At 40.0% G+C, this 25666-nt stretch overlaps 2 protein-coding genes across 3 annotated transcripts in view; one reads left to right on the forward strand and one right to left on the reverse strand.

Annotated features, from left to right (window-relative positions):
- Nucleotides 1-291: 291 nt before the first annotated feature.
- prkacba (protein kinase, cAMP-dependent, catalytic, beta a) lies at nucleotides 292-18236 on the reverse strand. The gene is made up of 10 exons (XM_082156774.1): nucleotides 17899-18236; nucleotides 16485-16546; nucleotides 16267-16395; nucleotides 4522-4620; nucleotides 4318-4400; nucleotides 4090-4216; nucleotides 3876-3971; nucleotides 3676-3798; nucleotides 1243-1407; nucleotides 292-1143 (listed from the first exon to the last, which is right to left on the reverse strand). Exons 1-10 carry the CDS (start codon nucleotides 18092-18094, stop codon nucleotides 1018-1020), a joined length of 1206 nt encoding a protein of 401 aa, XP_082012900.1. The 5' UTR covers nucleotides 18095-18236; the 3' UTR covers nucleotides 292-1017.
- Nucleotides 18237-19589: 1353 nt separating this feature from the next.
- The window catches only part of ttll7 (tubulin tyrosine ligase-like family, member 7), a 129795-nt gene continuing 123718 nt past the window's right edge, over nucleotides 19590-25666 (forward strand). For both annotated transcript variants that reach the window (XM_082156733.1, XM_082156734.1), the window contains exon 1: nucleotides 19590-19766. The gene's annotated coding sequence lies outside the window, so the exon portion shown is untranslated. The remainder of the gene's footprint in view (nucleotides 19767-25666) is intronic.

The raw sequence follows: 25666 nt of genomic DNA on the forward strand, positions 1-25666 counted from the left end.
CTGTTTTACCACTTGATTTTTATCCAGGATTGTAACAGTATTTGACTATTATATTATATTATATTATATTATATTATATTATATTATATTATATTATATTATATTATATTATATTATATTACAAATGCGATTTTCTCTGGCAATACAATTTGTTACAACAGGATTCTAACACCAACTAAAATGTTTTAGCATTCTACATGTGTAATACTGTAGGTATTAGCATCCTAGGGCTTCATTCAAGTGGGGAAGTAAAATCGTTCACAAACATAAGGACAAACAAAAGACAGAAAATACACTGACACTTTGCATTGGACATTACAAGGCAATGCAAATAATTTTATTTTATTCAGTGTCTAAATAATTGGTCACAAAATTGCACAGCATGATCTCTACAGCAGATATAAAAATAATAGTAAAAAAAAAAACCTATCATATATGATTGAGCTGTATACCATTGTTTAGGGGATCTGTTTTCAAAGCTGGAGGAAAAAAAACATTCAAACAAACAATTTTACACTTTTACATTGTACTTTCTTTACCTTTTCATATTTCTGAACAGCCACAGGCTTTCTTCAGTATATACACATTCTACACACACACACACACACACACACACACACACACACACACACACACACACACACACACACACACACACACACACACACACACACACACACACACACACACACACACACACACACACACACACACACACACACACACACACACACACACACGTAATAGAGAATTTAGCTTTTTCATATAGTAATACTGAACATATACTTTTCTTTAATGTGTAAAAGACATGGGGAAAATGGAGCAGTGTTCCATGGTAAAAAAAAAAAAAAAAAAAACTGCAAAAAGTGAAAAATAGGCTTTATTCAATGTATAAATTAACATAAAGTAAAACTTTTACATCTAATCAAATGTTTTAAAAAAATAAAATAAAATAAGGAGACCAGAAAAAAGAAAACGAAAAAGAAAAAAATAACTCATAAAGCTTTTACAGGTACCCTAGAACTCCAAGAACTCTTTTGTACATTTCTCTGTGACAGATACCCGTATGTTTTCCTCATCATATTCATCAAAGTTACTTGTGTCTCCAGGCCCTCTGCACTTTGGTATGATGGGAGCATCAACCTGTAAAATGCATGAAGAAATAAAGAGCGGTTCTCAAGATCCATTCAGAAACTTGAATCCTGAAAGTATGAATATGTGTTAAAGAACAAGAGGCCTCACCTTCTTCTCATAGATTGCAATCCAGTCAGTCGTAGCAAACCATCTGTGGTTTTTGATGTCACTGACTCCATTTTTCAAATTGCCAAAGCGCTTCGTGAGGTCCACTTGCAGCAGATTGCGCAGAAGATCCTTCAGGTCTGAACTGAAGTGTGAGGGGAATCGTACCTGTGCAAATCAAGTATTCACATCTGAATGTTTGATACTTATTCAATAATCTCGAATTATGTAAAAAAAAAAAAAAAAAAAAAAAAAAAAACCACCCATGCTTTGTTGTAGAAGTCAGCAAATGTTGAAAACATCTCTAGAACCTTTGTGTGTCAAATGCCCCAGTTAAAATGTTTATTCTGGTCCCAAAAATATATGACGATATGATATTATTTATTATTATTATTTATTGAATACTGATGAAGCAATCAAGATTGTGTAAAATAAATAGAAATTGTGATATACTTTAGATATAGGGCCAACAAGAGGGAGTTTTTCAACAACTACTGAAAAACAAATTGTGCTAAAAAATTTGCAAAAGGCCACTCAAAACACCTTAACAATGAGCAGAGCAAAATCCTGGCAACTACCCAGAATACTCACAAATTTTGCCACTCACCACTGAAATAACATTTCAATAAAGGAATCTATAAAGTATTATTTAGTCATTTTTCCTCATCCTCTCCTCGGGTCAGACCCAAAAATCTTTTTCTTTTAATTTAAAAAAATTTAGTGTTCATCAGAGTGGTCCAAGACCTTAGGACTTTTGTCACATTTGAACTTAGAATAGACACACACACACACACACACACACACACACACACACACACACACACACACACACACACAAAATGACTGGATTTGAAGAGATTATGTGGTTTTAATAAAAATAATGACAAATCCTTCCCTCGAATTAAAATCAGAATTTTCAAATAAATATTCTTCAAGGTTTTACTTGTTCCCCCCTGCTGTCCACCTTACTAGCTTGAATTATTAATATACACTTCAGACACTTCAATATAAACACTAACCTAAAAATGCTTAAAATTAAAACTAAACATGCTAAAACCATACCAAAAAATTATTTTATAATGTCTAAAAATATACCTGAATGCATACTAAAAAAAATAAAATAAAAAAAACACTGAAGAAAAATGACTTGGGGACCCTGGGGAACAGTTAATTTGCACCATATAGAGCTAAAAGGCCATCTAGTGGCAATAGTTATGAAATATCATGTTTTTTTTGTTGTTTTTGTTTTTTTACAAGAGGTCGGCAAAGACACCCAGACCTTTTGGAGAGTTATTTTGTATTTAAAGGGGTCATCGGATGCCCATTTTCCACAAGTTTATTATGATTCTTTAGGGTCTTCGTGTAAAGTTTGTAACATACTTTAGTTCACGAGTTCACACTTACATACAATTAGAGGGGGTAAAGTTTAATGCGTATTTGGTGTACTGTCCAGGGGGAGGGCTCCGAGCTCGGAGTTCGGCCCGAACCCAGAGTACTCCCCCCCGTATGTAAGTGGTTGGACTAGACTAGAAGTGCGGAGAAGGGGTGATGGAGGGATGCTGCTAAACCGTCAATGGATTGAGGTGAGACTGCTGAATGTATATATACCTCTTACCATTGATTGCTGAGTGCTCTCCACTTGTGTTAATTATCTGAACGTGCTCCTCCCGAACTTTGTAAATAAAACATCATTTAAAATGCCTCAATGGCTGTGTAAAACAACCCCCTTTTTACCTCCTCAAAAACAGCTCTATTCATAGCGACCCGTTTCAGTGTATGTCTCTTTAAATGATAATGAGCAACTGCTCACCCCACCCCCCTTTTTCATGAGGCATATTGACACAAGACAGGTAAAGTGCTGACTTGACAACCTGCCTTGGTGGACAGTTTACAAATGGCTAAGGGCGGAAATATGCTAATACTGGACAGTCCGTCAGTGGTCGTGGGCGGAGCATGAGCAATATGACGTCATATTGCTCAGAAAATCCAAACGGCTTGATTATTTAGAGTGTTTAGGCTTTTTGAGGATAAAAAAAAGGAGTGAATGGATTTTTTTCATTGTATGGTGGTTGTGTCCACTCACTGCAAAGACCAAACACCATATAAAAGTGAATTTTGCACCCGATGATCCCTTTAAGTGAAAGAATGTGCTGAATGTGCTTAAATTATTTTACTAAATTAAATTATTGATAAAGTCTAGTAATTTAAAGGTAAATAAATTAAAAATACAAATACATTCCCCCAAAATGCATAAAAAGACAAAAAAAAATTAATAAAAAAAATGTAAGCTTTCTGGACAAAAAGAATAAGTATAATTTTAGGACCCACGAGGGAAGGAATTGTTACAGGTATGGGAGGACAGGATGAGACATATTCATTATGTGTTTTTTTTCCCTTTTTTTTTTTCTTTTGTCAAAATTTTGAAATTCTTCTGACCTTGCCAGATACGATTTTCTCATAGATCTGAATAGGTTGATCAGCGAAGAAAGGTGGATATCCAGCAGCCATTTCATAGATCAGAACACCCAACGCCCACCAGTCAACAGCTTTGTTGTAGCCCTAACAAAGAAAAAGAGCAAACGCTGAGACCTCATTGAACTCCTAAAGGAGGAAGAACTACTGGTGTGTTTTCTTACCTTGCTGAGAATGATCTCTGGTGCCAGGTACTCTGGTGTACCGCACAATGTCCAAGTTCTGCCTTTCACTCGTTTGGCAAAGCCAAAGTCTGTTACCTTAATCACATTCAAATATAAGAGTTATGGATGAAGCTAATTAAAATTATGTATGAATACAAAACCAAAGTGAAAGTAACATTTTATCGGAAGATCAGCAGCCAAGTGACTGGCACACCTGGATGTATCCCTGATGATCAATGAGCAAGTTTTCAGGTTTTAGGTCCCTGTAGATAAGGTCTAGAGTATGAAGATACTCGAACGTCAGAACAATCTGAGCAGCATAGAAACGTGCATTCTGCTCACTATAAGGAAAAAAAACAAAGTTATTTCATTGATATAGAATGGAAGAAGGCTAAAGGTACATCATAAAGAGTTTTTATTAACTAGTTTTTAAGCGGTTCACCTGAATCTTCCAATCCGTCTCAGATGTGAGAACATCTCACCGCCTTGGATATATTCCATGACCATGTACAAATTTGAATTATCCTGTTGAGTGAATTATTTAATGAAATTAATTTCTATGTTGCATTTTTGCAGTAGCCCTGCCAAACACAACAAACACACACTTTCACATTGTCTTTCTTCTCAATATAATTTGCTCCTGTACCTTAAAAGCGCACTCCAGTTTCACAAGGAAAGGAAAGGAAACTGCTTGTAATATTTTCTTCTCATTTAATGTGTGTTCTATTTGTTTGAGCTTCACCACCTGGAAAATAATCAAAAGCAGGGATAATAAAAATAAAAAAAGAAGAAAATTATGAGAAATAATTAATAATATGAAAAAAAAAACAGGCAAATATTTTAAATACAAAACAAAATAGAATTTTTATTCAATATTTTAATGTAATAAGCATATTTTACATAGCAGCATAAATAGGGTACAAAGGTAGATTTCTGTAACATTCTTTTTTATTTATATTATGTTAATATAAATATAAATATTTAATATTAATGCGGCAATCTAATTTGTGCAAAAATAAATAGTTTGAGAAATAGTGATAGGCTATAGTAAATTTCACAGATTCTCATTAGTTACTTTCGTTTGTGGTTAAAGTAAAATAAAACAACATTAGTCTTGTTGTATTTCTATGTAAAAACAAGCAAAGTTGTGATTTTATAATACAGATTTTTAGAGTAACTGTTCAAAAGCCGCTGGATCCAGACATGATGGCTGTTTCTTACCCATAAAGACATTCCAACGCTATCTCACAACCAATGGACTACTTGCACATCTTTCAGCGTTATAGTAGTTTTGTACTATTGGTGCTTTATTCCAGTCTTTTAAAATTGCTGAATGAATGAATAGCTTCGTTTTGTAGCTACACGACAACGATGTACTAAAACAATTTACTAAAAAGTATACAGACGACAACATTGTTAAAATGATCCCCATTCACACGGAACCGCAAACTACTTAACTATGACTAAAAGTACTTAACGACTAAAAATGCTGTGTTATGCATGCCAGACCAGTAGATGGCAATGTAACTTTGTGAAGAAACTACGCGGCTATAGACTGAACACGTAATACTTCTTCTTCTTATGTTTTTATTGGCGGTTGGCAAACCAGCTTATTAGGTGTTATACGGGTTATACGCTACTGAACGGGAGTGTGGATCAGAAGATTTGGCAGACTGTAATTCGCATATATCCTTTGTACTCGCTCCATCAGACCTGTTTCTTTCAAAAATGTCAATATCTGTATATGTATTTTCCTCAATTCTGTTCCAAGGATGTTTTAAGTTTTAATTTGTCTAGTACTTCTTTTAATTCCTTCCTTTCCTTTTCATATACATAACAATTCATCATCACATGTTGGACAGATTCTGGCTGATTGCAATGTAAACACATTCCATTTATAATATGTTGAGCCCTGTATGTCCTATTCTGAGACGAGTGATAATCCTTTCTTCACTTTGTTTTTTACTCATCTCCCTTTTTATGCCAACAAAGCATTAAATACTATACAAATGTCTTCCTGTATCATTAATTTCCCAATATTCCTGCCATATTTTTGTTGAGTTTGATCTTTTATGATTGCTTTAGCCTCAGTTTTACTGCAATCTGCAAATCTACTGTTGGTGATTTAAGAGATTTTTTAACATATCCACTTCTTCATTTCCTTTCACACCAACATGTGCAGGAACCCAAACAAACCATACACTCAAACCTTTATTATGTAATCTGTATATTGTTTGATATATTTCAAATATGATTTCCCTGATTTTATCAGATGCAACTAAAACATTATTATTTTTTTTGTTATATTCTTCTACCCACTGCAATCCCAATATAATGGCCACCAGTTCTACTGTATAAACTGAAAGATTATGTGTTGTTCTTTTCTTGATATATTTTCCACATTGTGGGATGTACACTGCAGCACCCGTATGTCAATTTTTAGGGTTTTTTGAACCATCTGTGAATATCATTATTTTATTAGTAAAATCCGTCCCGGGCATGACGTTAAACTGCGCCCAACGTGTTGGGAAGGTAACGGGTCTGACCAAGCGTGCAGCTGCAAACACCTTATTCCACCGTCACTGGTCGTTATTATACTGGGGACGGAAGACCGGGATGCAACGCACCTCTGCGCGACAGCTGTCGGAGCCAAGAAATTTTACCAACACAAACCCGTGAAGTGCCAATGGTCTATGGATTGAGCAAATGAGCGCACGGGCGGACTGCATGAGAGTCCTGCACGAGTATAAATATTCGGCAAAGGCGGATGAACCTTACAAGGGCAACGGCACCATGCAATGCATGAGAGATCTGGGGAATCGCATGCAAATTTAACCCCAAGAAACCAATAATGAATCTAGTTCTAAACAAACAAGTGATGCGCACGCCCGCGTTGGGACCACTAGGGCGCGAGCGGAGACGCCAAATGGTTACTAGGGGCGACGTGCAAAATGTCTCGAATTCTTTGGGAGACACACGTGATAAGGCTACTGGAAAAATTAAATGGCTTTTAACTGCCAAACACAAAGTGACAATCGGTACATGGAACGTCCGAACACTCTGGAAGGATGGAAGCTTGGAACTGCTCATAAAGGAACTTGAGCGTTTTAAGTGGGAAGTTATCGGCTTGTCTGAAGTACGAAGGAAAGGTCACAGGACAGTGGAGCATGAGGGTTGTAAGCTCCTGTTCTCTGGTAACAACGACAAACGGCAAGGAGGAGTAGGCATTTTGCTATAAAAAAATGCTGCGAAATGCTTGATTGAATTTCATCCAATCTCAGCAAGAGTAATTGTGGCGCGTTTCCACGCTCAAGGCCACGATACTACCATCGTCCAAGCATATGCTCCGACGAGTACGAGCACTGATGACGAACTGGAAAAATGTTATGCTGCACTCCAGACCGGATTCAATAAAGCAGGAAAAAACGATATACGCATCGTGATGGGAGACTTCAATGCAAAAGTTATAGGCCATCATGGATACGGTGAAGAAAACGAAAGAGGTGAACGACTCTTGCAATTCTGTCAGCTGAACAAACTGTGTATTATGAACACATGGTTTGAACACAAAGATACACAGAAGTGGACGTGGGCAGCACCCGAGAAAACATCGCCCGTAGCACCTGGTTGTAAAAACAGAAAAGTTATCAGTGCAAGAAACATGATCGATTTTGTAATGGTAGATCAAAGATGGAGAAGTTCGTTCACAGACACTCGCAGCTTTCCTAGTGCAGCGATCGGATCAACAGATCACAACTTAGTTTTAAGTAACATCAAGGTACGGTTTCAAGTCCAGCGGGACATTGGAACAAGAGCTAGAATCGACATAGAAAAGCTGATTCAGCAGCCTACTGTGAGGCTTGAATACCAGATAGCCTTAGCAAATCGATTCGCCATGCTTGAGAACCTACCAGAAGATGTGGACAAAGCACTAGATGTAGTAAACTCTAACATCCAAGAAGCAGCGAAAGAAACAATTGGGTTTGTAAGGAAGAAGAAAAAAACATGGATTAGTGAAGAGGTGCTGTTGCTCACTGACCAAAGAAGAAAGGTGAAGGCACAGCTGAATGCCAATCCAAGTTTAAAACCCAAGTACAAACAATTATCTAAAGACATTAAAGTGGGCCTAGTTAGATGTCGTCAAGAATGGACACAGCGGCAATGCGCAGAACTCGAATCAGCCAGTAGAAAAATTGACTTGCGAAAGCTATTCAGCAAGGTAAAAGAGATTTCGGGCGGACTGGCACTCAAAGTCCGGAGCGCAAATGTCAAAGATGAGACAGGCAAGCTGCTTTCGAGTGAAAATGAAATCAAGTCTAGGTGGCATAGGTATTGTAGACAACCAGAATGTGTCAGTGGATAAAAGTGTGCTCGATGAACTCTGGCCTTCGAGTTTACACAATGACAAAGAACCGGATATTTTAGAGTCGGAGGTGAGAGCGGCAATCGACAATCTTAAACAACGCAAAGCACCCGGAGTCGATCGCATAGAAGGGGACCTAATTCGGCTAGGAGGCCAGACACTAGTTAAGGTAATGCACAACATCTGCAATAACATATGGAAAACCGGGCAATTCCCTAAACTGTGGACACAGTCCTTGATAGTAGTCATCCCTAAAAAAGGCGACACAACAAAATGTGAGAATAATAGAACTATCAGCCTCATTTGTCACGCTAGTAAGATTATACTGGAAATCATAGGTAGCAGGATGAAACCGCGTATTGAAGGGCTGATGTCAGAGGAACAAGCCGGCTTTAGGCCAAGTCGGGGTACAATCGAGCAAATATTCTCACTAAGGTTATTGGCAGAAAAATATTCCAAATTGCAAAATGGCGAGCTGTACATGATCTTCCTTGACTTCAAGAAAGCATTCGATAGAGTGTGGCATGAAGCGCTTTGGGCGATCTTGCATCACTACGGTTTGCAACCAAAGCTGATCGGTTTGTTGGAAGACCTATATAAACAAGCCGAGAGCGCAGTAATCGTGGGCCATGATACAACGGAGTGGTTTAAACAAACAGTCAGGGTTAGACAGGGTTGCATAATGTCACCAGATCTATTCAACCTGTATTTGGAACACATCATGAGACTTGCCCTAGACAGACAAAACATGGAAAATGTCGGAGCAAGTGTCGGCGGAAGGCAGCTCAGCAACTTAAGATTTGCCGACGACATTGGTCTCATAGCTGAAACTCTGCAAAATAGCCAAGTATTAATCGACCGCGTAAACGAGGAGAGCACCAGGTTCGGACAAGAGATCCACAATACAAAGACTGAATGGATGCGGGTAAGATCAACACCTAAAGAAGGCGAGGCAATTGAATAACAACACGTCTTGCTGAGAGGAGAACCGCTCACAGAAGTAAAGACCTTCAAGTACCTGGGAGCAACAATAGCTGCAAATGGAGACTGTATGCAAGATATTCGCATCAGAACCGCGACAGCGCTCAGTTCAATGGGCGATCTCCAAAAGACATGGAAAGGCAGAGGAATCAGCATACACACTAAGATGCGCTTGTATAAAGCACTGATCCAGCCAATAGTGCTATACGGCTGTGAAACTTGGACCCTTAAAAAAGCGGAAGAGAAAAAACTCCTTGTATTCGAAATGGCCGCCCTAAGGAAGATACTCAGGGTTAGCAGATTAGACAAAATCCGTAACGAGATAATATGACAGCGTACGGGGTGCCATCAAACGATTGTGCAAGTAGTACATGAGAGGCAGCATAGGTGGCTAGGGCATGTGCTGAGAATGAACGAAGAGTGTATAGCGAGGACGGTACTACAAGGAAAAGTAGATGGTAAAAGAAAACAAGGAAAACCGAAGGCCACATGGATAAGATCGATCGAATATCGGACAAGTATGAGTTTACACCAAGCATCAATTGTGGCACGGGACAGAAATATTTGGAGAGAACTAGGTGAACGTATTGGAGCCCACGTCGGACTCACCAGCTGAGTGCTGATAAGGCGTAGAAGAAGAAGAAGATTAGTAAAATTATTTTCTAAGTAGCTTTGGACAACAAACCAGATAGGTATTTGCTTTACATTATCTTTTATTTCCTCATATATTTGTAAATCAACCAGTGGCATTATAAACATCCAAGGAGGGATATTTGAATATGGAACAGTAGGACAATATTGTATACTATTCAAACATATTTTCCTAGCTTTTTCATTCACAATCCAAAACTCCTAAAATTAGATTTACTATGTTCCCAACACTCCTGTACTATAGTCTTTGCAGGATGGGATTCATTATGCCCTTGCAGGTTTACCCAATATGCTAGCATAAGTTTAAGTCTTCTAATACCCAATGGCATCTCTCCCATTTCAACCTGAATTGTTGAAGCCTTAAGCCTTTATTTTAAAATGTAGTGCAGCTGCACAGCCAGCACAGTGCAGAGCTGTATAGCGTGCTGATTGACTGGGCTGCGGGAACTGCACAAACCTATGGCGAAGCGGAGAGGGCACTTCCCTGCACAAACCTATCAGGGCACTTCCCGCCTCGCGCGTGGCAAAACCCGCCAAAATGGGCGTGGCTACTGACTCACCATAGGAATCAGATTTAATCTCATTCAGCGATGACTCACCTCTTCGCTGATCTTCTCCTGCTTGAAAGCCTTCTCGCCGTCGAAACGAGCCTAGCAGCGGAACGCAGTGAATCTGCAGCAGCAGTTCAGCGGACGGCGGCCTCCTGCTCAGCGCTTCTGACTCAACGCCGTCATCTGCTGATTCCCCGTTTCCCTACGGTCATCCGGCGGCATATCCTTTTAATGAGCAAAACCGCCTAAAAGGCAAATTCTTTCTAAAAGAGCAGCGCGCCGTTGTTTCAAATGCAGCGATCCTACTGTGTCACATGCAGAGCCCCTCTGCATCGCACAGACGAGCACCGTGTGAGTGCATTTCCTGCCTGGGCAAAAACCATGCAGAAACTGCACTCACTCGGGGCGGCTGTTCTCATTGCGAGAACATGCCACTCTCCTCTCTGCGCTCGCAGCTAGCTTTCTTTTTAGAGAGCGACCACGCCCCTTGTGCCCTCCCATTTCCCGCCTCCCAGGAACCTCGGAGGAAGAAATGGTGGGGTCAGAAGACACAAGAGCGCATGGAGACGAGTGAGTTCATGCCGGCTCAGTCCCTGCACTCTCTCCACACTCTCTCCTCGTCTCGTTTGGTGTACCCGGAGGAAGACCTCCACGATGACGCCGATCTGAAGGCAAGGATTGGCCGGGCTCTATTATTGACCCCGTCCCCCCGTCTCAGACCAGCAAAAGCGTTACCAGAGTGGGCACAGACGTCTCGACTATAGGGTCTCGACTGGTCTTCACCGGAAGAGCCAGCTAAAGAGCCAACTAAAGAGCCAGCTAAAAGCCGCCTCGACGAATGGTTCCTGCCGGGGTGCCAGCAGGTCCCTCGTCAGCGATCAGCGCCTTTCTTCCCTGAGGTTCATGACGAACTGACAAAGTCATGGCGTGCCCCCTACTTGGCCCGCCTCTGCACTGCTCTCGACTCTCGACGGTGCCAAGGAAAGGGGGTATGAGAAGCTGCCCCCCCTAGAGGAAGTGGTGGTCCCCCGTTGGATGGAGGTCTAAAGTGACTCACCCATTCAAGCCGTGCAGGACCACTTCAGCTTTTGCTGGCCGAGCCTATGCTTCCGCTGTTCAAGCTGCTTCACTGCACACTATGGTGGTCCTCCAAGTGTTCCAGGCAAAACTCCTCCGCTCCATGGACGAGTCTGGACCGGACCCCTTGGCCTTCCGTGATCTGCGCAGCGCCACTGACCTGTTCCTGCGCGCCACAAAGACCACCAACCAGGCCATTGGTAGAAGCATGGCCAGCCTGGCAGTGCTCGAGCGCCACCTGTGGCTTAATCTCACAGAGATAAAGGACGCAGACAAGACTGCCTCCCTGGACTCCCCAGTTTCCACCACCGGCTTCTTCGGTCCCGCGGTGAAGGGCTTCGCTGAGCGTTTCAAGGAAGCACAGAAGTCTTTGCAGACCATGCAACACTTTCTGCACAAACACTCCAGTTCTGCTTCAGGTCGCCCCAGGAACGCCCCGACCCAACAGCCAGCCAAACCAGCGCCACTGGTCTCTCAGCCCCACCCAGCGGCTGAAGCTAAACAGTGCCTGGTGCCAGCTAAATGGAAAGACACCAACTCGTACCAGTCAGGTCTAAGCATGGGTCTAGTCTCGAGGAAGAAAGTGGTCATGACGGATGCCTCCAACCTAGGTTGAGGGGCCCTGTGCAAGGGCAGGCCAACCTCCGGCCTCTGGTCAAGCTCGGAGAAACGCCTAGACATCAACTGCCTCGAAATGAGAGCAGTCTTTCAAGCCCTAAAAATCTTCCTCCCGAGCCTGGCGGGACCACGTCCTGGTCCGAGGCTGAACCCACCTCGTCCTCCCTCTATACCCTCATGGGACCTATCCACGTTCCTCAGGGCTCTTAGGGTACCCCCTTTCGAGCCGCTTCAGTCAGTTGACTTAAAGCCACTTTCACTCAAGACCGCACTCCTGCTAGCCCTAGCATCGGTCAAGCGAGTGGGCGATTTGCAAGCGCTCTCCATGAACGCTTCCTGCCTTGAGTTTGGGCCCAATGACTCCAAAGTCGTCCTCAAACCTAGACATGGGTATGTACCCAAGGTGCTCTCAACTCAGAGTTTATATAGAGTGTTCTACCCCGTTCAGGCAGTTGGAACAGCTCTTTGTATGCTTCGGCAGCCGCACCAAAGGGCTCCCGGTCACGAAGCAAAGATCGTCACGTTGGATAGTAGATGCTCTCTCTTTGGCCTACGCCTCAATGGGCCTTCAATGCCCCAAAGGCGTCAGGGCTCATTGCACAAGGGGCATGGCCTCTTCATGGGCATGGTCCAGTGGTGTACCAATTGAAGACATTTGTGCATTGGCCGGCTGGTCTTCGCCATCCGAGGTTTTACAACTTGGAGGTGCCGGCTCTGCAGGCATGAGTCCTTTCTATCTAGGAGATCTTGGCCCCTGAAAGGCCCAAGGCTCAAGGTATCCCTTCGTGGGCTCCGACATTTGTCCGGTCCCCGTTGGTTTTTGACTTTTAGTTGTACTATAAGCCTTGGGCTTCACAGCCCCAGATGGTAGTTCAGAGTGAAGTCGTCAGCTAATAGCTCAGCGTTTTGAAATGGGTTCCCATAGCCTTTAGTGACACAATAAGAGTGAACTGTTCTCGAAAGGGAACGTACTCGGTTACTAACATAGCCTCGGTTCCCTGAGAGTAACGGAAATGAGTATTGCGTTGACGGCCATGCTATTAAGCTTCATGTTCAGGTACTGTTGCTTCAGTCGATTTAACCTGATTCCTATGGCGAAATGGGTCGCTTATATAGCCACGCACATTTTAGCAGGTTTCGCCATGCGCGAAGCGGGAAGCGCCCTGATAGGTTTGCGCGTCCTCGCCACTTCGCCATAGGTTTGTGCAGTTCCCGCAGCCCAGCCAATCAGCACACTATACAGTTCTGCACTGTGCTGGCTGTGCAGCTGCACTACGTTTTAAAATAAAGGCTTATTCTCGAGAAAAGGAGTTCTCCTATAGCGTCTAGCGACGCAATACTCATTCCTGTTACTCTCTGGGAACCGAGGCTACGTTAGTAACAGAGTACGTTTTTTAAGATTAGTTTCAGCTGCCACCATAAAAGCAGTACAACCATAATCAAAAGTTGATCTCATAAGGGCCCAGTATATATTTCTCAATGAAGACCTAGTTGCTCCCCAATCTCGTCCTGACAAGCAACACACTATATTTTGCATTTTCTTGCATTTTATCTATGTGTTGTCTCCATGTAAGCTTTTCATCAAATAAAACTCCAAGAAATCAAATCACCCTAACTTGCTCAAGTTCTTTACCATATAATTTCAATGAAATTTATGTCGCTTAGAGAAACAAATTATCTGAGATTTGATTGGAGATAATCTGAAACCCCATTTAAATGACCATTGTTCTACTGCCTTAACTGCTGTCTGCATTTTCTTTTGCATGTATTCTAGATTTCTGCCCCTAATCCAAAGGACCCCATCATTCGCATATAGTGATTTCCCTATACCATGTTAACACGTAATACACGCATGATGTTGCCGTTTTCAAAAATCCGTTAAAAAGTTTTCTGTTTTTAGTTGAAAATGGTGTTGAGTAAACGGCCCCTCAAACTGTCTGATTACGTGACAGTCATCAGTGGAAACATCATGGCTCACTGTGGTTTGGTCCTGTCAACAGAGGAAGTTTCAGTTTCCTCTTCTCTGTCATTTTTTTACCATTTAACATTACATTCTGACAATTGAAACAAGGCCCAGACCAGCCAGACACAATTTAAACTGTCACATCTGACCTTTTTTTGAATTTCCTGAAATTTAAAAATGATAATAAAGCAAATTCAATGTTTAAGAAACAAACAAACAAAAAATATATATTTTTTGTTTTATGTCCTCTGTAGAGAATATCTGGACTCAGTTATTAGGAAATTGAGTACAATTATGTTTAAAAAACATGCTCATTTTCATTCACAAATCTTTTATTTTTTTTTATTTTTTTTTTGCTAATAATGTCTTTTGTAAACCTGATAAATGTTTTTGTTACGGCGGGTTAGGTCAAATTAGTAGAGGAGGGATCTAAATGCAGCACCTTTATTATAACGATAAAGACGATAATCCACAAGAGAAACAATGAAGAAGATCAAAGGAGAAACATGCATTGACAGCACTGACAACACAAGACAAAGAACTGAACAAACTGAGTGCCATATACAGGATAATGATGAACTAAACAAGGAGTAGGTGGATGCAATCAATCAAACAATGAGTAATGACAACAAATGTAACCATGACAAAACATAGGAAAAAAGTATGTATAAACTATAGCTGCATCTGAAATCACATACTATACATATGCTTATATACTCCTCTTACATACTATTTTTCGCATACTATCGATTTAGGATGCAGCATAAGAGTCCAATACGAAACTGAAACCAAAAACTAAATGTCACCGTTTTTAATATAACATAACCATAATTTGTGTAAACATGCTCAAACATGCATTTTAGTCTAGGCTTAAGCCTTGTCTGTGAAACCAGCAATAATGCCAAATTTTGTGAGGAGGCTTCTGACATGCTCAATTTGATGATCAGTGATCACCCATAACAATCTTGAAAAACTTGTTAAAGCATGGGGACTTTTGAGCAAATGTAAATATTTGTAATTCAGAATTAATGTATGTTTTAATCAATTTTATATATTTTTGTTAAAAATGTTTTGTTTCAAGTCATCATTGGGGTGATTAGTGTCGTTCTTCTTTGAGAAGTTTCTTCAGTTTTAGTGATTAAATTATTTAGGTGCATAGAAGTAACCCTACATAACCTTTGAGTTTTGTGCCAATACCTGCAAACTGAGATTGTTTAGTGGAAAGGTTAGTAATATTTGCATTATTAATGTGCAATATTAATACTCAGCTTAAGTTCAAAATGCAGGCATATTGAACTTGGATCCACAAGTATTAGGTACACACTAAGGATGATCATTATCAGTACAGTTGTAATGATATTGACACAGAGGAGCATATTTTTTCCCCAGTTAATGATTATTTTTTCTCAGCAGCAGACGACATAACGGTAGCACACGCTCATAATAAACAGAACATTATCGTTCACTTTCGCCTTTTGGCTTGCTTAGTTGGGGACAATTAATATTCAGCAATATTTTTGATTCGACTGCACTGACACTATTGGATGAGAACTGAACTGAGCTGGATGATGACATCACTATATTTTCTTCAGAGCTGTTTTATCGATGAACAGAACAAATTTCATAATTGATGAACTTTACACAGTCATTGAACTGAAATGAATTAACACTAAACTGATTTCAACTGAATAACAACTGTTTACTGTACTATTTTCTTTTTAGAGCTGCATTACTGTAGAATTGAATTCTGTTTATATCAATGAATCATTAATTTCCATATCAATGCAAAGCTGCTTTGTATATCTGTATTGTATAAAGCGATATATAAATAAAGGTGAATTGACTTCAATCACAGACCAAATTAATTGTGTTTTTAATTTTTTTATTGTTGGTAGTTGATATAACTAATTTTTACAAGTTCTTTATTTATTTATTTATTTACAGTGGATGTCATTTTCCGAGGACATCGAATGAATCACTGTCTTCATTGTAAAACCATACTCTTCTTGGAAATAAAAAAAAATAAAAATATTTACAAAATAGTACACATTTTGCTCTGAAAAGCTCAGTAAACTCTTTAAGAGACCTGTTGTTAAATAATAAGAATTAACAAAAACAAATTTCTTCTACAGAGGACAAATAGCAATTGCTGGTTCCTGCAGGAGGATATACAGTATACATACTCACTTTTTGCCTGTCCAGAATCTTCATAGCATAGTATTGTCCCGACTGTCTGTGCTTGACTAGCATTACTCTTCCAAAAGATCCAGTCCCAAGAGTTTTCAGCCTGTCAAAGTCATCTAGACATGATGTGTTCTGCAGATCCAAAGGCAGAGGACAACAATTAGTTCTGCTGGAGAAAACGGTCTTTGACTTTGATGTTTACTGTAATAAAGCTCTCATACCTGTGGCTGACTCTCCCATTTAATCAAAAAATCTTCTTTGGCTTTTGTCAAGACTTCTTTCACTAAACGGAACAGATTACAGAATAAACATCAGTGGCAAAGGATTGTTCTCTGCTTGAGGGGAGAATAAATGTTAAAATTAAATGTAATTTTATGTTTTTGAGCAAGAAGAAAAAAAGGCAGGAAACCTCAGTAGAGTCAGTACACTTCCTGCCAACACCGTATGTTAGACATTATACAAATTAAAATGGTAACACTTTACAATAAGGTTCATTAGTTAACATTAGTTAATTACATTAGTTAGAATGAAGGAATAATGAACTGCACTTATACAGCATTTATTAATCTTTGTTAATGTTAATTTCAACATTTACTTTATTAAAATCTTGTTAACATTAGTTAATGCATTTTGAACTAACATAAATTAACAATGAACAGCTGCATTTTTATTAACTAACGTTAACAAAGATTAACAAATACAGTAACAACTGTATTGCTCATGGTTAGTTCATGTTAGTTAATACATTAACTAATGTTAGCTAGTGTACCTTATTATAATGTGTTACCATTAACATATACATAAAAAAAAGTGTGTGCTATAGTGAATGCTTTTTTGGGGGATATTCACTTCAGGTAGGTTTCTGCTACACAGAGTCTTTGAGTTGAGTTTGCATGGCTATTTCATGTAAAGAAAACATTACACACCTCTCCCCTTTTTCAACATTGTAAATGTTTTCATAAAGCCAGCTACAACCAACATTACAATATATGTGTAATGTATGTATATGTAATGTATAAAGTGCCCATGGACTTTTGATTGATATCTTTTATGAGGTGCAGGCTGCCACTTGGTCACAAGATTTGCATCTGTTTGTCAGATGTATATCAGTAACAGTGAATTTAGTTACATTTTATGTTGTAATTTCACTGGAACCAAGAGTGTTGTGTCTGTAAATACAGACATCAAGTAAACTGTGATAGCTGTGTGCAGGGCGGCCTATTATCTCGTCTGCTACGAACTAGAAGGAAAGATAATACTTCATAGATTTAATGCTTTAATAGCCACTGTTCACTATAAAGTGAAAATTCAGGTTTGTTTGCTGGCTCTGAGAAGGCTTGTTTCTCTTCCTGTTAAAACCACAAACAGTCTGACAACAATCAAAGTGTACGGAAATATATGCATTTGGACAAGGCTAACACATTTTACTCTGCACTCATCAGATAGCCATTTACTATTAAAATATCATATCCTTCAAACTATAATGGTTGAGAAAATAAACCAGAGATACTCTATGCAATGAGTTAATATCAAGAGTAAGCCAGTTTAAGAAAGCAGGATTCTAGTGCATTGACAACAACATTCATTAGATTGTTTATTAATTTAAAATATATCTCTGAAAAGGCTTAGACTTACTTGTTGCATCCCAAAGGCCAGTGTACTCTGACACATGTGGCCCTTCATTCTCTAGTCCTTTCTCCTGGTTTCCTTTCCGGTATTTGTAAAAAAAACGGCTAGCTAAAGTGTCCAGTCTCTGAAGGGCAGAGTTAGTGCCTGATGACTGCCCAAAGTTTGGATCTTTTGTCTGGGCCATCACACACGCACTGTTCATACAGGAGGAAACTCTCAAACTGGTTGATAACCACAAATGCTCTTCAACTAAAGTCTGGAGCACAGAAAAGCCATAGTCATTTCCTGTTTGAGAGTATAGATTAACATAGAGTCGTTGTCTTACCACCAACTGAGCTAGTTATACTTCCTGTTAGAATATGTGTTAATGAAGAAGTAAATACGGGTCATCAGGCCCTTTGCTCAACATCCCAAACAGTGGAGGAAAAACAAAAGAGACACTCTGAGGATCCAAAGGCCAACACAGGGAGAATGTAAGCTATTGATTCCCACTGAGAGATAACTCGTCAATACTAACCAGTAGAAATATTTTACTTATTCTCAGAAAAGACAATTTCTTTCTTCTGCTGAACACAAAAGATATTTTGAAGAATGTACCCATTGACTTTCTAAGTCAGTTGTCATTGTCTAAGTCAATGTTGCTGTCATTATGCGCTCTATAAAGTAATCACATCAACAGGTTCATCAGTGTTACTCAGTCCTGACTTATGCAATCATGTAAAGTGTGACATTATTATTGACTTGTATTACTGCTACTCATCATTCTAATTCACAATTCAAACTAAGTTCCCCCTGATAAAACCACTAAGGTAAGTATGGTAAGTGCTTTCCTTAGAGTATGAACAAACAAACAAACAAACAAACAAACAAAAAAAAAAAAACACTGGTGCACATTTGCAGGCAGTTGCCACTAGACACCCTTACAAACAAAAGCAACGGTTAAGTCGTGGCGCCATCATGTGGAGAACAGACGGAATAAACTTCAGTGATGATTTGGCTATCTACATTAAATGGCCAGTTTATTAAAATGCACGACTAAATGGTCAGATTAAAATATAATTCAAATACAAATGTTACAAAATTACTAATAGGCTAGATAGACAAAGGACATCAATATTTGTTTAAATATTATTAAAATGAAATACAAAAAAGCAAAATCTAGCTGTATTTTATTTACTGTCAATTTTAAGTCACCTTTTAGTTTTTAATCTAATGTCACAGTAGCCTAAACATTGGAACATGCTTAACAATCTAATTTTGTTCATAGATTGGTTTCTGTTAGGGTCACATAATAACAGTTTGTGAAAAAAAAAAAAAAAAAAAAAAAAAAATAGATAGATACAATTAATTTAGAAATAGGAAATGTATAATATGTATTATTAGCTTCTTTATTGATATTAGTCATCTGAATAAGAACCCGGATGGAAACATTGGTTTGTTGCTAAGAATCCGTGCGCTCCGGAAGAGTCCATGTATTTCGCAGTGGGGAATTATGGTCACTCAACAGTAAACATACACGCTAAAGCATGCCACTTAATCATGTAGTAATACACAGTAATCTTATTAAATTTTAAAGGCAATAAAAATGTCCAAACTGTGGTTAAATTATATTGTGTTATTTATACTGTGTAAACAGCATGCTGTCCACGCGCCCCTATCTGAAGAATAAGTCGGTCCATCTTCATCGTACACTTGCGGTAACTGGACAACATACAGAGCAGATTGAGGTCTTTCATTCAAAGCCAAACATTTAATTGAAATGTTAAAACGAAATAATATAAATTAAGGTAAAACAATAATTACACACAAAGAAACAGGGAAAAGCGAGGAACAGCGACATCATCGCAGACAGAGAGACAGAAGCCCGTGTTTAGGTAATTTACTCATTTTCATCATCAATTATCTGATTATTGTGGTCACAAAGTTTATACAAAATAATAATGCTATTGACATATAATTATTCAATTGCTTGGGCTCAGTGTCTGTAAGCTATCTGGCTGTCTTGTCTGTCAGAATGCGGCGCATCTTTGCATCTCTCATCGCATCCGCATCTACTGTTTAAATAATGATTATTTGTCACTTTAATAACATGCAATATAACCTAAGCATTGTTGACGAGTTCGTTGTGCAGTTTAGATGAACAGCTGCATAAATCCTGGAAATGCATTACCGGTGTTTTATTATCATTTGGGCCTCCTTGCATCAGTGGATCTTGCAGAGAAATCAGAGGCAAATGGATCACATGACAACGCGAAACACCCTGTATTTAACTGTGAGTTAGAAGGAGAATGAACGGAGAAAGCCACGTGTTTGGATGCAGATCGGGTCTTTTGATCATCCTCGTTAAATGTGGCCTACACAACACGCATGCCAACACTTCCATCACATAATGATCATTAATTAACCTATGTTGTGCACATGAGCCAAGAGCAACAAAAGATCAGGATCTGTCTGTCTGTCTGTCTGTACATTTATCCACCCCATGCCACATCTTCTATAGCCTCTTAGCAGTAGACCTCATAATATAACGTTTGTTGAGAGGGTGCCATGAGCTTTATGCTGTAACAGACCAGTGATTCAAGTCTAACAGCAGATTACATCACTGATGTCTTCTGTTCATGGGAGAGAATGATGTCTAGGAGAGGGTGATGTTTTTTGGTCAGTGGTTCACTGTTGCTATAAACAAATTCGTTAAGCATTGTCCAGAGTAGGAGATTTGAAGATTTCTGGTGTTTTTGATCTATCTGTCTGGCAGGGGCGTTTCCTCAAGCGGAGTGTCTCCTCAAAAAAACTGGGTGAGAAAATAACCCATATTACAAAATGTGACATTAAAACATGTAAATAACTAAAAAAGCAAATAACACTGCCCAACAGCGACATCCGCAGGTGAAGTTACAGCTGGAGGCGCTGATCCCATTGACTTAAAAAAGACACCCTACATGTCTGCGGGGGGTTTTGTGGGGGTAATTGAGAATGAATGAGGGAAAGTCACGTGAGAAGAGGAGGCAATGTCTCCATCATGCTATGATTGGATATGATTGGTTTGTGCGATAAATCCCGCCTCTTGTTTACGTGAGCATTCTTGAATTGTCCCGAATGAAGACGTGTTTCTCAAACGCATCCTACGAAGGCTGCATATCTCAGCTGCCCCGTATCAAATGTCGCTGAAGGCCATCTCAATTTGAAGGATCCTTGGAAGGCAGCCTTCATTTCAAGTCCTTCATTCGGCCTGTTTTGAAGGATGCATCAGATGTATCCTTCGTTTCCTTAAATCACACACAATCCTTTAAACACATTTAAATTCACGAAGATAAACGGACGGAAAACGACTCGGTACTGAGCTTGACTGAGTTTATTATGAAATGTAAGACAAAAAATATGTTTCGGACATGAAAGCAGATGCTTTCTTTTGTTTTGCTGTAAATTCATCACTTAACACTAAACTGTCAATAATGTAAGCCACTGGGAGACCTCGGATGGCTGTCATTCACTGTATTGCATAGGAAGACAGTTAATATAACGATTTGTAATACAAAGCATTTATCCAAAATTAAGTTTTAATAGTATTTTCGTGCCGTGAACGTGGGGGCTAGAACATGACATAGCCATGCACTCTTACTAGACCTTCTCATTCGGGTTTAATTGCTGAGGAGGACACTAGCCTACAAGCCTCAGAAGGACTGGACTAGCAAGGACACAGTCTCGGTAGGATGCAGTCTTCAGTTTGAGAAACACCACATGGCGGAACGCTAAACAAGTGATCGGTTGATGTGCGTTTTAACATTGCTAAGAAAATTCCCGCTCCTCCGTGAGAGATAGCCTATGAGACCGGTGCGTCTCAGTAATCACGCCACCGGCCTCGCGCCGTTCTCCCGCGGCCCTCAGCCTCATCCTGCTCGCCACAGTAAGCATGATGAATGGCAACTGTAGAACGCAAAAGCCGAATCCCGGACATTTTGGGCGATCTCGAAATCCCGGGCAAACTAGTCACGGAGACTCACTGGTAGCCTAGCCTTGTTGTTTTCAACTGCGCTCTCTTACCGGTAGGCGTGGCTTGGGAGTGGCCTCCTAGGGCAGTGAAGCAAGTGCATTCTGGGAGTTGTTGTCTTTCATCCACATAAGCCAAAAATACATTTTCTGGCTTTTCTCAGTCTAGAAAGCTCCAAATTCAAAAATAATTTCACACTTCTTCTACATAAATGACCTATTTTAAATACACATTCATCTTTCCAGAGGTGAAGTATCCCTTTAAAATTGGTGTGGTTATTATGTTGCCAAGGGGACATATATGTCCAAGTCTAAGAGCTGTGCTCTAATTTTAGAAACGTACACAAAACTTAACACCCACACTAAGTGTGACCTCACGCATGGTTTATCAGAGGTTGGAGATTTTTCTCAGTGGTTAATCCATGAAAATAGTATTTGACATTATATTAAAAGTATTTTACATTACCAATCTCAGAAAATTGGAAAAAATATACTGTACAAATGTCACTAGAGCACATTACTGTTTATTATCTACCACTAAATGCTGCATATTAGTACCTTAAAGGGAGATAAACCAAAATCAAACTTTTTTAGTTACCATATATTGAGTTCCATTGTAAAGATAAAAAAATTAAAAAATTAAATTAAACCATTTTTTTTTTTAAACACTCAAACATTTCTCAAAATATCTAAGAAAGTACAGGTTTGGAATGAGGTGTACCCCAGTGACAAGCTAACATTTTTGCATAATCAAACACGGAAATTTTCAGTGAAATATTTAGGCAGTTTTGAATTCTAAATACTGAACATTTTATGTTACAATTTAGCATGTAGGCCTAAATGTGACTTTTTTTCAATTCAATTCAAAATCAATTACATGTCCTTAAATGTAGGGCTGTCACTATCAATTAGTTTGTTAATATCAAGCAGAGACACGTTTGTGTGCTTTTAGTTTTGTAATTTCACCGGAAAGAATAGAGAGTCTTCGCAACAGCATTAAGTGATAGATTGAAGCGCGCGTATTTGTATTAGGTACATCCCTGCCGTGAGATGTTTAAAAAAGTGGTGGGGACATGTCCCACCCGTCCCACCTGCAAATTACGCCACATGAATGAGTCATCTTCCAGATTTAGATCTGTAGTATAAATACGGTTGTCTATCACTTATATTAGTGCCGCAGTGACTCAAAGATCTGAGCAATCAAAGGCAATTAAGAGATTGAAATATTGGTTGGTAGTGTTCTATTAAGAGTTTCAAATGCTAGTTTGTTTTGTTCTAAGTGAGAATAAGTGATTCTCAAAAAGTATAAATGAAAATATGATCATTGTTGCAAGTGAAAATAGAGTATAAAGTATAAATAGAGACACCAAATTGGTTAACTTAATGCACATCTGAACTGAGAACTCTAATCAATGTGTAACTATGGTGACAAACGTAGGGAACAGAAGAGAACAGAACTAATTATTTCCCAATGAAACTAAGGGTCTGTTTACATGACACCTTTTTAAACTAAAAACGTAAAACTCTTTATGCATTTTCGCCGTCTATTTACATGATAATGGCAGACTGATCTCATGAAATGGCGTATGTATGACACGCCAATTCGTATCTCCATTTTTGGCGTGCTATCAACACGCATAATCGCTTTTCAGCGTGTTCATCAACGCCGTTGACTTAACGTTACATTACTGTATATATAAATATATATGACCTACCCCAACCCCGTCCCTAAACCTACCCGTCACTGGGGTTAATACCATTTATGAGTCTTCCCCTACCATCCCAGGAAAAAAAATATCGCTCCCCAGATGTAGATATACATTTTGCTTCGTTTCGCTCGGACATTTAACGGCGTAGACATACATGCATGTTGGAAGATGACGGTTCGTTTCGGCGTGGACATACACGCGGATAGCTCAAAATGTGTATAGATAACATGCCACTTGACTTGAAAGTGGCGTGTATGTTTACGCAAAGTCATGATGTCATTTTGGATAATGGCGTTTTGGGTGCCTGAAAACGCGAACTTTTGAAAACGGGTTTCAAAGTGCAAGTTTTTGAAAACGGTCTCCGTTTAAACAACAAAAATGTGATTCTCTGAAAATGATGACGTCTTGGACACGCGTAGCCTATTATGTGTTCAATCTATAGTGTTTCATCGCCATCTAATGGCCTGGCAGCAGAATACAGCTTTTTTTTGTGTCATTTTCGCGGATCCGTGTGAATGGGGGTGGAATGGGGGTCGTCTGTATGTGGAAAACTCAAAGGAAAAACTTCTCAGTTTTAAGCATATCGTTGTCGTGTAAACGTATCCTAAGGCATGAATAGAACAGAAACACATGACAAAACAAACTCTGAATGTGACATAACCACCCCCTGCCGGAAGTAGCGACCTTGCGCCAAAAAGAGTCCGACCGGGGAGAGAGCGGGCGCCCTGGAGTCGTGGCAGGTTACAGGCAGGTTACCAGGGTGGTGCCGGCAGGCTATGAATCCTCCAGGGTGGCACCGGCAATACAGGGAGCCAGGGAGGCACCGGTAGCTCGGGGAGCCTGGGAGGTGCTGGCAATACAGGTAGCCAGGGAGGTGCCAGTAGCTCAGGTAGCCTGGGAGGTGCCAGCAGTACGAAGCCAGGGACTTGTCGGCAGTACAGGGAGTTGCCAGGGTGGCGCTGGTGGTACAGGGTTAATAGATATTTCAGAAGCGGTCCCTTTGGCTGTGATAGAGGAGCTTGAGACATTGTAGCCAGGAACTGTGGCTGTGAAAAGAGGGTTATGGAATTTCACTCCCTGGAATGGATTCTGGATTTTGATCCTCTGGAATGGACTCTGGACATGGGGGCCGAAGAGTGGAGTTCCTGCTTAGAGCTGCCCTGATGAGCATGTTGGGAGGATCTGCTATTTCGGTGTCAGGTCCGCACTGTTGGATACAGCTTTTCGGGTCCGGGAAAAGGCGGAAGATGTGGGTATGACAGTCCCTACGGCCGCAGATGCAGAGTCTGATGAAGAGTCTGAGGGAGTGGGGCTATGACAGGCACATGTAATTAAGTGAGTGTTAACAATCTTCAAAAAGCATCAATGAAGATATAATTGGTTGTCTTAAGCCCAGGACACACCAAACCGACGCCAAAGAACTAGCGCTGATGAAAGCCGACTGTGTTGTCGCCTCGCGTCTTCTGTGTCGGGGGGAAAAGCTGCACTTGAACACACTGAGAGAACTCCTGCCGACTGTCAGCTAGAATGCGTGTTCTGCACCTGCGTGTAAATTAGACAACTGTCTATTTCTGCAGATATATTCATCTATATTCGTCATTCAAAAAGGGAAATCGACGCTGCAGATAGACAACCGTAAACAAAGCAGTGCGTGCTTACCGTTTTGAATATCAGTCCTGCTAAACACTTTCTTTATTCCACTCCACTCATGTTAATATTGAAATATTCACCAAGGAACACTCAGGTAAGATGACGTAACATTAGAACAGCCTTCTATCTGTACCGTTTTGACTTCTCTCACTGTTTTACTATTATTCTCGTGCACTGACACGTTCACTAATGCCTGGCTCACACTACAAGAGTTTTAGGCCGATTTATCCCCGATTTTCCTCTCCCGAGAATCGGAGAAAAAATCTTGTCGATGACCTCGATCGGTTCCGATGTTCGGCGCAGATTATATGGTAATGTGAGGCGTTCACAGATCGAATCTTGAACCTCCTGATCTGCTCTCACACAAATCGGGCTCGCCCGAGCAAGACTGTGAATGCGTCAGTACTGTCAAAATAGCCAATTGAGGT

Source organism: Leuciscus leuciscus, assembly GCF_965113295.1.
Source record: "Leuciscus leuciscus genome assembly, chromosome: 23".
NCBI classification, from domain to species: domain Eukaryota; kingdom Metazoa; phylum Chordata; class Actinopteri; order Cypriniformes; family Leuciscidae; genus Leuciscus; species Leuciscus leuciscus.